Here is a 17,471-nt window from a genome sequence, read left to right as displayed (position 1 = left end):
CTAACTAGCTTGTGCTGCTATATTGACATGTTGAGCTGCTGCATGGCCTCGGAGTTGGTGAAAGTTCATTGTAGATGATAGTAGAAGGATGTGGACATAAACCCACAAGTTAGTCAACTTTGACATCCAACTTACACCCAGAGATGGCCAGAAAGACACAAAAATACTTTTTTAAAAACCCTTTGTGATGATTGTGATGAATTGTTGACGTCAACATGAATATATAAACATCCCAGTGAGAGCAGACATTGTACAGTAAGTGATTCTTGTATTATGTTTGTATATCTTGTTTAGCACAGAGCAATACTGCTACATGATGCTTAGTGTTTGTGACATTAATACTCCAGTATGCTTAAAATGATCAAAATATATAAATATTACATGTTATTATGAATGTTACTACATGACATATATACTTACATCATGTATATATTACATGTTATTATGAATGTTACTACATGACATATATACTTACATCATGTATATATTACATGTTATTATGAATGTTACTACATGACATATATACTTACATCATGTATATATTACATGTTATTATGAATGTTACTACATGACATATACTTACATCATGTATATATTACATGTTATTATGAATGTTACTACATGACATATATACTTACATCATGTATATATTACATGTTATTATGAATGTTACTACATGACATATACTTACATCATGTATATATTACATGTTATTATGAATGTTACTACATGACATATATACTTACATCATGTATATATTACATTACTAGATACTACATATATACTTACAGCATGTGTTTATTACATGTTATTATAAATGTTACTAGATACTACATATATACTTACAGCGTGTGTTTATTACATGTTATTATGAATGTTACTAGATACTACATATATACCTACAGCGTGTGTATATTACATGTTATTATAAATGTTACTATATACTACATATATACTTACAGCGTGTGTATATTACATGTTATTATAAATGTTACTAGATACTACATATATACTTACAGCGTGTGTATATTACATGTTATTATAAATGTTACTAGATACTACATATATACTTACAGCGTGTGTATATTACATGTTATTATAAATGTTACTAGATACTACATATATACCTACAGCGTGTGTATATTACATGTTATTATAAATGTTACTAGATACTACATATATACTTGCAGCGTGTGTATATTACATGTTATTATAAATGTTACTAGATACTACATATATACTTACAGCGTGTGTATATTACATGTTATAATAAATGTTAGTAGATACTACATATATACTTACAGCGTGTGTATATTACATGTTATTATAAATGTTACTAGATACTACATATATACTTACAGCGTGTGTATATTACATGTTATTATAAATGTTACTAGATACTACATATATACTTACAGCGTGTGTATATTACATGTTATTATAAATGTTACTAGATACTACATATATACTTACAGCGTGTGTATATTACATGTTATTATAAATGTTACTAGATACTACATATATACTTACAGCGTGTGTATATTACATATTATAAATGTTACTAGATACTACATATATACTTACAGCGTGTGTATATTACATGTTATTATAACTGTTACTAGATACTACATATATACTTACAGCATGTGTTTATTACATGTTATTATAAATGTTACTAGATACTACATATATACCTACAGCGTGTGTATATTACATGTTATTATAAATGTTACTAGATACTACATATATACTTACAGCGTGTGTATATTACATGTTATTATAAATGTTACTAGATACTACATATATACTTACAGCGTGTGTATATTACATGTTATTATAAATGTTACTAGATACTACATATATATTTACAGCGTGTGTATATTACATGTTATTATAAATGTTACTAGATACTACATACATACCTACAGCGTGTGTTTATTACATGTTATTATAAATGTTACTAGATACTACATACATACCTACAGCGTGTGTTTATTACATGTTATTATAAATGTTACTAGATACTACATATATACTTACAGCGTGTGTATATTACATGTTATTATAAATGTTAGTAGATACTACATATATACTTGCAGCGTGTGTATATTACATGTTATTATAAATGTTACTAGATACTACATATATACTTACAGCGTGTGTTTATTACATGTTATTATAAATGTTACTAGATACTACATATATACTTACAGCGTGTGTATATTACATGTTATTATAAATGTTACTAGATACTACATATATACTTACAGCGTGTGTATATTACATGTTATTATAAATGTTACTAGATACTACATATATACTTACAGCGTGTGTTTATTACATGTTATTATAAATGTTACTAGATACTACATATATACTTACAGCGTGTGTATATTACATGTTATTATAAATGTTACTAGATACTACATATATACTTACAGCGTGTGTATATTACATGTTATTATAAATGTTACTAGATACTACATATATACTTACAGCGTGTGTTTATTACATGTTATTATAAATGTTACTAGATACTACATATATACTTACAGCGTGTGTATATTACATGTTATTATAAATGTTACTAGATACTACATATATACTTACAGCGTGTGTATATTACATGTTATTATAAATGTTACTAGATACTACATATATACTTACAGCGTGTGTATATTACATGTTATTATAAATGTTACTAGATACTACATATATACTTGCAGCGTGTGTTTATTACATGTTATTATAAATGTTACTAGATACTACATATATACTTACAGCGTGTGTATATTACATGTTATTATAAATGTTACTAGATACTACATATATACTTACAGCGTGTGTATATTACATGTTATTATAAATGTTACTAGATACTACATATATACTTACAGCGTGTGTATATTACATGTTATTATAAATGTTACTAGATACTACATATATACTTACAGCGTGTGTATATTACATGTTATTATAAATGTTACTAGATACTACATATATACTTACAGCATGTGTATATTACATGTTATTATAAATGTTACTAGATACTACATATATACTTACAGCGTGTGTATATTACATGTTATTATAAATGTTACTAGATACTACATATATACTTACAGCGTGTGTATATTACATGTTATTATAAATGTTACTAGATACTACATATATACTTACAGCGTGTGTTTATTACATGTTATTATGAATGTTACTAGATACTACATATATACCTACAGCGTGTGTATATTACATGTTATTATAAATGTTACTAGATACTACACATATACTTACAGCGTGTGTATATTACATGTTATTATAAATGTTACTAGATACTACATATATACTTACAGCGTGTGTATATTACATGTTATTATAAATGTTACTAGATACTACATATATACTTACAGCGTGTGTATATTACATGTTATTATAAATGTTATTAGATACTACATATATACTTACAGCGTGTGTTTATTACATGTTATTATAAATGTTACTAGATACTACATATATACCTACAGCGTGTGTATATTACATGTTATTATAAATGTTACTAGATACTACATATATACTTACAGCGTGTGTATGTTACATGTTATTATAAATGTTACTAGATACTACATATATACTTACAGCGTGTGTATATTACATGTTATTATAAATGTTAGTAGATACTACATATATACTTACAGCGTGTGTTTATTACATGTTATTATAAATGTTACTAGATACTACATATATACTTACAGCGTGTGTATATTACATGTTATTATAAATGTTACTAGATACTACATATATACTTACAGCGTGTGTATATTACATATTATTATAAATGTTACTAGATACTACATATATACTTACAGCGTGTGTATATTACATGTTATTATAAATGTTACTAGATACTACATATATACTTACAGCGTGTGTATATTACATGTTATTATAAATGTTACTAGATACTACATATATACTTACAGCGTGTGTATATTACATATTATAAATGTTACTAGATACTACATATATACTTACAGCGTGTGTATATTACATGTTATTATAAATGTTACTAGATACTACATATATACTTACAGCATGTGTTTATTACATGTTATTATAAATGTTACTAGATACTACATATATACCTACAGCGTGTGTATATTACATGTTATTATAAATGTTACTAGATACTACATATATACTTACAGCGTGTGTATATTACATGTTATTATAAATGTTACTAGATACTACATATATACTTACAGCGTGTGTATATTACATGTTATTATAAATGTTACTAGATACTACATATATACTTACAGCGTGTGTATATTACATGTTATTATAAATGTTACTAGATACTACATATATACTTACAGCGTGTGTATATTACATGTTATTATAAATGTTACTAGATACTACATATATATTTACAGCGTGTGTATATTACATGTTATTATAAATGTTACTAGATACTACATATATACTTACAGCATGTGTTTATTACATGTTATTATAAATGTTACTAGATACTACATATATACTTACAGCGTGTGTATATTACATGTTATTATAAATGTTACTAGATACTACATATATACTTACAGCGTGTGTATATTACATGTTATTATAAATGTTACTAGATACTACATATATACTTACAGCGTGTGTATATTACATGTTATTATAAATGTTACTAGATACTACATATATACTTACAGCGTGTGTATATTACATGTTATTATAAATGTTACTAGATACTACATATATACTTACAGCGTGTGTATATTACATGTTATTATAAATGTTACTAGATACTACATATATACTTGCAGTGTGTGTATATTACATGTTATTATAAATGTTACTAGATACTACATATATACTTGCAGTGTGTGTATATTACATGTTATTATAAATGTTACTAGATACTACATATATACTTGCAGCGTGTGTATATTACATGTTATTATAAATGTTACTAGATACTACATATATACTTACAGCGTGTGTATATTACATGTTATTATAAATGTTACTAGATACTACATATATACTTACAGCATGTGTTTATTACATGTTATTATAAATGTTACTAGATACTACATATATACTTACAGCGTGTGTATATTACATGTTATTATAAATGTTACTAGATACTACATATATACTTACAGCGTGTGTATATTACATGTTATTATAAATGTTACTAGATACTACATATATACTTACAGTGTGTGTATATTACATGTTATTATAAATGTTACTAGATACTACATATATACTTACAGCGTGTGTTTATTACATGTTATTATAAATGTTACTAGATACTACATACATACCTACAGCGTGTGTTTATTACATGTTATTATAAATGTTACTAGATACTACATATATACTTACAGCGTGTGTATATTACATGTTATTATAAATGTTAGTAGATACTACATATATACTTGCAGCGTGTGTATATTACATGTTATTATAAATGTTACTAGATACTACATATATACTTACAGCGTGTGTTTATTACATGTTATTATAAATGTTACTAGATACTACATATATACTTACAGCGTGTGTATATTACATGTTATTATAAATGTTACTAGATACTACATATATACTTACAGCGTGTGTATATTACATGTTATTATAAATGTTACTAGATACTACATATATACTTACAGCGTGTGTTTATTACATGTTATTATAAATGTTACTAGATACTACATATATACTTACAGCGTGTGTATATTACATGTTATTATAAATGTTACTAGATACTACATATATACTTACAGCGTGTGTATATTACATGTTATTATAAATGTTACTAGATACTACATATATACTTACAGCGTGTGTTTATTACATGTTATTATAAATGTTACTAGATACTACATATATACTTACAGCGTGTGTATATTACATGTTATTATAAATGTTACTAGATACTACATATATACTTACAGCGTGTGTATATTACATGTTATTATAAATGTTACTAGATACTACATATATACTTACAGCGTGTGTATATTACATGTTATTATAAATGTTACTAGATACTACATATATACTTGCAGCGTGTGTTTATTACATGTTATTATAAATGTTACTAGATACTACATATATACTTACAGCGTGTGTATATTACATGTTATTATAAATGTTACTAGATACTACATATATACTTACAGCGTGTGTTTATTACATGTTATTATGAATGTTACTAGATACTACATATATACCTACAGCGTGTGTATATTACATGTTATTATAAATGTTACTAGATACTACACATATACTTACAGCGTGTGTATATTACATGTTATTATAAATGTTACTAGATACTACATATATACTTACAGCGTGTGTATATTACATGTTATTATAAATGTTACTAGATACTACATATATACTTACAGCGTGTGTATATTACATGTTATTATAAATGTTATTAGATACTACATATATACTTACAGCGTGTGTTTATTACATGTTATTATAAATGTTACTAGATACTACATATATACCTACAGCGTGTGTATATTACATGTTATTATAAATGTTACTAGATACTACATATATACTTACAGCGTGTGTATGTTACATGTTATTATAAATGTTACTAGATACTACATATATACTTACAGCGTGTGTATATTACATGTTATTATAAATGTTAGTAGATACTACATATATACTTACAGCGTGTGTTTATTACATGTTATTATAAATGTTACTAGATACTACATATATACTTACAGCGTGTGTATATTACATGTTATTATAAATGTTACTAGATACTACATATATACTTACAGCGTGTGTATATTACATATTATTATAAATGTTACTAGATACTACATATATACTTACAGCGTGTGTATATTACATGTTATTATAAATGTTACTAGATACTACATATATACTTACAGCGTGTGTATATTACATGTTATTATAAATGTTACTAGATACTACATATATACTTACAGCGTGTGTATATTACATATTATAAATGTTACTAGATACTACATATATACTTACAGCGTGTGTATATTACATGTTATTATAAATGTTACTAGATACTACATATATACTTACAGCATGTGTTTATTACATGTTATTATAAATGTTACTAGATACTACATATATACCTACAGCGTGTGTATATTACATGTTATTATAAATGTTACTAGATACTACATATATACTTACAGCGTGTGTATATTACATGTTATTATAAATGTTACTAGATACTACATATATACTTACAGCGTGTGTATATTACATGTTATTATAAATGTTACTAGATACTACATATATACTTACAGCGTGTGTATATTACATGTTATTATAAATGTTACTAGATACTACATATATACTTACAGCGTGTGTATATTACATGTTATTATAAATGTTACTAGATACTACATATATATTTACAGCGTGTGTATATTACATGTTATTATAAATGTTACTAGATACTACATATATACTTACAGCATGTGTTTATTACATGTTATTATAAATGTTACTAGATACTACATATATACTTACAGCGTGTGTATATTACATGTTATTATAAATGTTACTAGATACTACATATATACTTACAGCGTGTGTATATTACATGTTATTATAAATGTTACTAGATACTACATATATACTTACAGCGTGTGTATATTACATGTTATTATAAATGTTACTAGATACTACATATATACTTACAGCGTGTGTATATTACATGTTATTATAAATGTTACTAGATACTACATATATACTTACAGCGTGTGTATATTACATGTTATTATAAATGTTACTAGATACTACATATATACTTGCAGTGTGTGTATATTACATGTTATTATAAATGTTACTAGATACTACATATATACTTGCAGTGTGTGTATATTACATGTTATTATAAATGTTACTAGATACTACATATATACTTGCAGCGTGTGTATATTACATGTTATTATAAATGTTACTAGATACTACATATATACTTACAGCGTGTGTATATTACATGTTATTATAAATGTTACTAGATACTACATATATACTTACAGCGTGTGTATATTACATGTTATTATTAATGTTACTAGATACTACATATATACTTACAGCGTGTGTATATTACATGTTATTATAAATGTTACTAGATACTACATATATACTTACAGCGTGTGTATATTACATGTTATTATAAATGTTACTAGATACTACATATATACTTAGAGCGTGTGTTTATTAAATGTTATTATAAATGTTACTAGATACTACATATATACTTACAGCGTGTGTATATTACATGTTATTATAAATGTTAGTAGATACTACATATATACTTACAGCGTGTGTATATTACATGTTATTATAAATGTTAGTAGATACTACATATATACTTACAGCGTGTGTTTATTACATGTTATTATAAATGTTACTAGATACTACATATATACTTACAGCGTGTGTTTATTACATGTTATTATAAATGTTACTAGATACTACATATATACTTACAGCGTGTGTTTATTACATGTTATTATAAATGTTACTAGATACTACATATATACTTACAGCGTGTGTTTATTACATGTTATTATAAATGTTACTAGATACTACATATATACTTACAGCGTGTGTATATTACATGTTATTATAAATGTTACTAGATACTACATATATACTTACAGCGTGTGTATATTACATGTTATTATAAATGTTACTAGATACTACATATATACTTACAGCGTGTGTATATTACATGTTATTATAAATGTTACTAGATACTACATATATACTTACAGCGTGTGTATATTACATGTTATTATAAATGTTACTAGATACTACATATATACTTACAGCGTGTGTATATTACATGTTATTATAAATGTTACTAGATACTACATATATACTTACAGCGTGTGTATATTACATGTTATTATAAATGTTACTAGATACTACATATATACTTACAGCGTGTGTATATTACATGTTATTATAAATGTTACTAGATACTACATATATACTTACAGCGTGTGTATATTACATGTTATTATAAATGTTACTAGATACTACATATATACTTACAGCGTGTGTTTATTACATGTTATTATGAATGTTACTAGATACTACATATATACCTACAGCGTGTGTATATTACATGTTATTATAAATGTTACTAGATACTACACATATACTTACAGCGTGTGTATATTACATGTTATTATAAATGTTACTAGATACTACATATATACTTACAGCGTGTGTATATTACATGTTATTATAAATGTTACTAGATACTACATATATACTTACAGCGTGTGTATATTACATGTTATTATAAATGTTATTAGATACTACATATATACTTACAGCGTGTGTTTATTACATGTTATTATAAATGTTACTAGATACTACATATATACCTACAGCGTGTGTATATTACATGTTATTATAAATGTTACTAGATACTACATATATACTTACAGCGTGTGTATGTTACATGTTATTATAAATGTTACTAGATACTACATATATACTTACAGCGTGTGTATATTACATGTTATTATAAATGTTAGTAGATACTACATATATACTTACAGCGTGTGTTTATTACATGTTATTATAAATGTTACTAGATACTACATATATACTTACAGCGTGTGTATATTACATGTTATTATAAATGTTACTAGATACTACATATATACTTACAGCGTGTGTATATTACATATTATTATAAATGTTACTAGATACTACATATATACTTACAGCGTGTGTATATTACATGTTATTATAAATGTTACTAGATACTACATATATACTTACAGCGTGTGTATATTACATGTTATTATAAATGTTACTAGATACTACATATATACTTACAGCGTGTGTATATTACATATTATAAATGTTACTAGATACTACATATATACTTACAGCGTGTGTATATTACATGTTATTATAAATGTTACTAGATACTACATATATACTTACAGCATGTGTTTATTACATGTTATTATAAATGTTACTAGATACTACATATATACCTACAGCGTGTGTATATTACATGTTATTATAAATGTTACTAGATACTACATATATACTTACAGCGTGTGTATATTACATGTTATTATAAATGTTACTAGATACTACATATATACTTACAGCGTGTGTATATTACATGTTATTATAAATGTTACTAGATACTACATATATACTTACAGCGTGTGTATATTACATGTTATTATAAATGTTACTAGATACTACATATATACTTACAGCGTGTGTATATTACATGTTATTATAAATGTTACTAGATACTACATATATATTTACAGCGTGTGTATATTACATGTTATTATAAATGTTACTAGATACTACATATATACTTACAGCATGTGTTTATTACATGTTATTATAAATGTTACTAGATACTACATATATACTTACAGCGTGTGTATATTACATGTTATTATAAATGTTACTAGATACTACATATATACTTACAGCGTGTGTATATTACATGTTATTATAAATGTTACTAGATACTACATATATACTTACAGCGTGTGTATATTACATGTTATTATAAATGTTACTAGATACTACATATATACTTACAGCGTGTGTATATTACATGTTATTATAAATGTTACTAGATACTACATATATACTTACAGCGTGTGTATATTACATGTTATTATAAATGTTACTAGATACTACATATATACTTGCAGTGTGTGTATATTACATGTTATTATAAATGTTACTAGATACTACATATATACTTGCAGTGTGTGTATATTACATGTTATTATAAATGTTACTAGATACTACATATATACTTGCAGCGTGTGTATATTACATGTTATTATAAATGTTACTAGATACTACATATATACTTACAGCGTGTGTATATTACATGTTATTATAAATGTTACTAGATACTACATATATACTTACAGCGTGTGTATATTACATGTTATTATTAATGTTACTAGATACTACATATATACTTACAGCGTGTGTATATTACATGTTATTATAAATGTTACTAGATACTACATATATACTTACAGCGTGTGTATATTACATGTTATTATAAATGTTACTAGATACTACATATATACTTAGAGCGTGTGTTTATTAAATGTTATTATAAATGTTACTAGATACTACATATATACTTACAGCGTGTGTATATTACATGTTATTATAAATGTTAGTAGATACTACATATATACTTACAGCGTGTGTATATTACATGTTATTATAAATGTTAGTAGATACTACATATATACTTACAGCGTGTGTTTATTACATGTTATTATAAATGTTACTAGATACTACATATATACTTACAGCGTGTGTTTATTACATGTTATTATAAATGTTACTAGATACTACATATATACTTACAGCGTGTGTTTATTACATGTTATTATAAATGTTACTAGATACTACATATATACTTACAGCGTGTGTTTATTACATGTTATTATAAATGTTACTAGATACTACATATATACTTACAGCGTGTGTATATTACATGTTATTATAAATGTTACTAGATACTACATATATACTTACAGCGTGTGTATATTACATGTTATTATAAATGTTACTAGATACTACATATATACTTACAGCGTGTGTATATTACATGTTATTATAAATGTTACTAGATACTACATATATACTTACAGCGTGTGTATATTACATGTTATTATAAATGTTACTAGATACTACATATATACTTACAGCGTGTATATATTACATGTTATTATAAATGTTACTAGATACTACATATATACTTACAGCGTGTATATATTACATGTTATTATAAATGTTACTAGATACTACATATATACTTACAGCGTGTATATAAAACTATGATGGAGGTTTTTCGAGCGCATTATAGGTCGACTCCCAATGGCACTATTGTTTGCTGACTTGAGCTAACGTTTAATTAATGCATAAAAATATAAAAATAGTTCTTACATAAGGATTGTGAATGACAGGCAAAGTTCCCCTTTAAGAGGCCCAGGTGTCTTACCTTTGTAAGTGAGGATGCCCCAGGCCCTGCCATGATCCATATTCTAGAAAAGAGCACACATATGAGTATTATATTACACAGAGTTAAGTCGCTGCTCTGACCTGCGCTGTGTAGTCCACTTTCACTTTGGTGAGCGTCCAGTAACTAGGCTCCGTGTGGTCCTCCAGCCAAGACTTGCGGGTGAAGAGGCGGCCCATTCCGAACATCTTCATACCGGTCAGCAGCGAGAAGAGGCGGCTTTCTCGCCGGACGTCCGGCCAAGCCAGCACGGGCAGCATCTTCCCCGTGTGAGGCCGCGTCATGGTCTCATAGTCCAACGCGTACTTCTGGGATTCACGCGGGCGGTTTTTCCATTCTCGATATGCTCGGATCTTCCGAGCCATGTCCGCTATGAGCTGGAGCCTCTTCTTCTTTACCATCACGGTCAGCTGGAAGCAGCAAAATACTACACACCTTTCACTTCAATTAGGGACGGCACATAGTCAGGAATAATATGTGCACGTAACAAATAATAACATTTAATTAGGGACGGCACATAGTCAGGAATAATATGTGCACGTAACAAATAATAACATTTAATTAGGGACGGCACATAGTCATGAATAATATGTGCACGTAACAAATAATAACATTTAATTAGGGACGGCACATAGTCATGAATAATATGTGCACCTAACAAATAATAACATTTAATTAGGGACGGCACATAGTCATGAATAATATGTGCACCTAACAAATAATAACATTTAATTAGGGACGGCACATAGTCATGAATAATATGTGCACCTAACAAATAATAACATTTAATTAGGGACGGCACATATTAATGGATGTATAATAATATGTGCACGTAACAAATAATAACATTTAATTAGGGACGGCACATAGTCATGAATAATATGTGCACCTAACAAATAATAACATTTAATTAGGGACGGCACATAGTCATGAATAATATGTGCACCTAACAAATAATAACATTCAATTAGGGACGGCACATATTAATGGATGTATAATAATATGTGCACGTAACAAATAATAACATTTAATTAGGGACGGCACATATTAATGGATGTATAATAATATGTGCACGTAACAAATAATAACATTTAATTAGGGACGGCACATATTAAGAGATGTATAATAATATGTGCACGTAACAAATAATAACATTTAATTAGGGACGGCACATATTAATGGATGTATAATAATATGTGCACGTAACAAATAATAACATTTAATTAGGGACGGCACATATTAATGGATGTATAATAATATGTGCACGTAACAAATAATATCATTTAATTAGGGACGGCACATATTAATGGATGTATAATAATATGTGCACGTAACAAATAATAACATTTAATTAGGGACAGCACATATTCATGACTATTATGTGCACATCACAAATAACATTTAATTAGGGACGGCACATATTAATGGATGTATAATAATATGTGCACGTAACAAATAATAACATTCAATTAGGGACGGCACATATTAATGGATGTATAATAATATGTGCACGTAACAAATAATAACATTCAATTAGGGACGGCACATATTAATGGATGTATAATAATATGTGCACGTAACAAATAATAACATTCAATTAGGGACGGCACATATTAATGGATGTATAATAATATGTGCACGTAACAAATAATAACATTTAATTAGGGACGGCACATATTAATGGATGTATAATAAAATGTGCACGTAACAAATAATAACATTTAATTAGGGACGGCACATATTAATGGATGTATAATAATATGTGCACGTAACAAATAATAACATTTAATTAGGGACGGCACATATTAATGGATGTATAATAATATGTGCACGTAACAAATAATAACATTTAATTAGGGACGGCACATATTAATGGATGTATAATAATATGTGCACGTAACAAATAATAACATTTAATTAGGGACGGCACATATTAATGGATGTATAATAATATGTGCACGTAACAAATAATAACATTTAATTAGGGACAGCACATATTCATGACTATTATGTGCACACAACAAATAACATTTAATTAGGGACGGCACATATTAATGGATGTATAATAATATGTGCACGTAACAAATAATAACATTCAATTAGGGACGGCACATATTAATGGATGTATAATATGTGCACGTAACAAATAATAACATTTAATTAGGGACAGCACATATTAATGGATGTATAATAATATGTGCACGTAACAAATAACAACATTTAATTAGGGACGGCACATATTAATGGATGTATAATAATATGTGCACGTAACAAATAATAACATTTAATTAGGGACGGCACATATTAATGGATGTATAATAATATGTGCACGTAACAAATAATAACATTTAATTAGGGACAGCACATATTAATGGATGTATAATAATATGTGCACGTAACAAATAATAACATTCAATTAGGGACGGCACATATTAATGGATGTATAATAATATGTGCACGTAACAAATAATAACATTTAATTAGGGACGGCACATATTAATGGATGTATAATAATATGTGCACGTAACAAATAATAACATTTAATTAGGGACGGCACATATTAATGGATGTATAATAATATGTGCACGTAACAAATAATAACATTCAATTAGGGACGGCACATATTCATGACTATTATGTGCACATAACAAATAATAACATTGACAATACAAAGTCAGAGAAAAGTCAGCATCATTAACATCATTACAGAAGAGTTGCAATACAGCTAATGACTTTCAAAATAAAAGAGGAATGTATAAGTCTTGTTTTGCAATGAAGTGCCATCAACTTGCAGACAAGGTCACCATCTATGCTCATTACAAGACATATTTGTCAATATAAACCTTTACAATAGACATTGTCAACTAATTAACCTGCTAGTTAGTGACAAGAAAGACAAGTTTAATTACCTGCTAGTTAGTGACAAGAAAGACAAGTTTAATAACCTGCTAGTTAGTGACAAGAAAGACAAGTTTAATTACCTGCTAGTTAGTGACAAGAAAGACAAGTTTAATTACCTGCTAGTTAGTGACAAGAAAGACAACTTGAATGACCTGCTAGTTAGTGACAAGAAAGACAACTTGAATGACCTGCTAGTTAGTGACAAGAAAGACAACTTGAATGACCTGCTAGTTAGTGACAAGAAAGACAACTTGAATGACCTGCTAGCTAGTGACAAGAAAGACAACTTGAATTACCTGCTAGCTAGTGACAAGAAAGACAACTTGAATTACCTGCTAGTTAGTGACAAGAAAGACAAGTTTAATTACCTGCTAGTTAGTGACAAGAAAGACAACTTGAATGACCTGCTAGTTAGTGACAAGAAAGACAACTTGAATGACCTGCTAGCTAGTGACAAGAAAGACAACTTGAATGACCTGCTAGCTAGTGACAAGAAAGACAACTTGAATTACCTGCTAGTTAGTGACAAGAAAGACAAGTTTAATTACCTGCTAGTTAGTGACAAGAAAGACAACTTGAATGACCTGCTAGCTAGTGACAAGAAAGACAACTTGAATGACCTGCTAGTTAGTGACAAGAAGGACAACTTGAATGACCTGCTAGTTAGTGACAAGAAGGACAACTTGAATGACCTGCTAGCTAGTGACAAGAAAGACAACTTGAATGACCTGCTAGTTAGTGACAAGAAGGACAACTTGAATGACCTGCTAGCTAGTGACAAGAAAGACAACTTGAATGACCTGCTAGCTAGTGACAAGAAAGACAACTTGAATGACCTGCTAGTTAGTGACAAGAAAGACAAGTTTAATTACCTGCTAGTTAGTGACAAGAAGGACAACTTGAATGACCTGCTAGCTAGTGACAAGAAAGACAACTTGAATGACCTGCTAGCTAGTGACAAGAAGGACAACTTGAATTACCTGCTAGTTAGTGACAAGAAGGACAACTTGAATTAACCTCCGCAAACACACTCAGCTACTTCCGGAATATTGGTCCGGACGCAGAAGGCTCCGTGTGAGAACTCATGTTGTTAAAGGTTGGTTCCTAGGAGGACGGCTACTCTACAACTGGTCCGGACGCAGAAGGCTCCGTGTGAGAACTCGTGTTGTTAAAGGTTGGTTCCTAGGAGGAAGGTTGATTGATTGATTGATTGATTGAGACTTTTATTAGTAGATTGCACAGTACAGTACATATTCCCTACAATTGACCACTAAATGGTAACACCCCAATAAGTTTTTCAGCTTGGGGTCCACTCACTTAAATTGATTCATGATACAGATATATACTATCAGATATACTATCATCATAATACAGTCATCACACAAGATAATCACATTGAACTATTTACATTATTTACAATCCGGGGTGTGTGTGGGGGGGGGGGGGGCTACTCTACAACTGGTCCGGACGTAGAAGGCTCCGTGTGAGAACTCGTGTTGTTGAAGAAATAGTTCCTAGGAGGAGAATAAAAGACTTGGTCTACTTTATACTTTAGTCTTATCATTCTCTTTTATACACTTCCTTGTCTTATCTTATTTGTTGTTCCTCTCACTTTCTGCTCTGTTCCTTAGAAGGAATACGACAATGTTTGCCATAGCAAACTTTCAATGATTTGGTCTTATATCATACTTTTGGTATTGAGCCATTAAACACACAAACAAGATATATACACAATGAGCCATTAAACACACAAACAAGATATATACACAATGAGCCATTAAACACACAAACAAGATATATACACAATGAGCCATTAAACACACAAACAAGATATATACACAATGAGCCATTAAACACACAAACAAGATATATACACAATGAGCCATTAAACACACAAACAAGATATATACACAATGAGCCATTAAACACACAAACAAGATATATACACAATGAGCCATTAAACCCACAAACAAGATATATACACAATGAGCCATTAAACACACAAACAAGATATATACACAATGAGCCATTAAACACACAAACAAGATATATACACAATGAGCCATTAAACACACAAACAAGATATATACACAATGAGCCATTAAACACACAAACAAGATATATACACAATGAGCCATTAAACACACAAACAAGATATATACACAATGAGCCATTAAACACACAAACAAGATATATACACAATGAGCCATTAAACACACAAACAAGATATATACACAATGAGCCATTAAACACACAAACAAGATATATACACAATGAGCCATTAAACACACAAACAAGATATATACACAATGAGCCATTAAACCCACAAACAAGATATATACACAATGTACTGACATCATTGTGTTAACAAAAACATCAACGAGAGTGAAGTTTAAAAAATACTAAAGATTGGGTTATGTAAAACAACTGAAATGTATCCAATTAACGCACTTAAACAAGTTGAAAAACTTATTGGGGT

The 17,471-nt window shown here is 28.2% G+C and overlaps 1 protein-coding gene across 6 annotated transcripts in view; it reads right to left on the bottom strand.

Moving 5' to 3' along the window:
* mrps34 (mitochondrial ribosomal protein S34) overlaps positions 1-16,120 on the bottom strand; it is a 16,976-nt gene extending 856 nt beyond the window's left edge. Inside the window, exons 1-4 of one of the 6 annotated variants that reach the window (XM_062037355.1) lie at positions 15,973-16,116; positions 15,865-15,907; positions 12,175-12,501; positions 12,074-12,116 (exon numbers count right to left, since the gene is read on the bottom strand). In XM_062037355.1, coding sequence (XP_061893339.1) covers positions 12,074-12,116; positions 12,175-12,492 — 361 coding nt within the window. In that variant the 5' untranslated portion in view covers positions 12,493-12,501; positions 15,865-15,907; positions 15,973-16,116. Of the gene's footprint in view, positions 1-12,073; positions 12,117-12,174; positions 12,519-14,964; positions 14,985-15,612; positions 15,686-15,864; positions 15,908-15,972 lie in introns of those variants that run through there. The other 5 variants (XM_062037352.1, XM_062037351.1, XM_062037353.1 and 2 more) reach the window with 5 other exon arrangements.
* Between the last annotated feature and the right edge of the window lie 1,351 nt (positions 16,121-17,471).

This window comes from Entelurus aequoreus, linkage group LG25 (genome assembly GCF_033978785.1).
Source record: "Entelurus aequoreus isolate RoL-2023_Sb linkage group LG25, RoL_Eaeq_v1.1, whole genome shotgun sequence".
NCBI classification, from domain to species: Eukaryota; Metazoa; Chordata; class Actinopteri; order Syngnathiformes; family Syngnathidae; genus Entelurus; species Entelurus aequoreus.
Note: the sequence above shows the minus strand (reverse complement) of the source record. Positions and strands in the feature narration are given on the sequence as shown.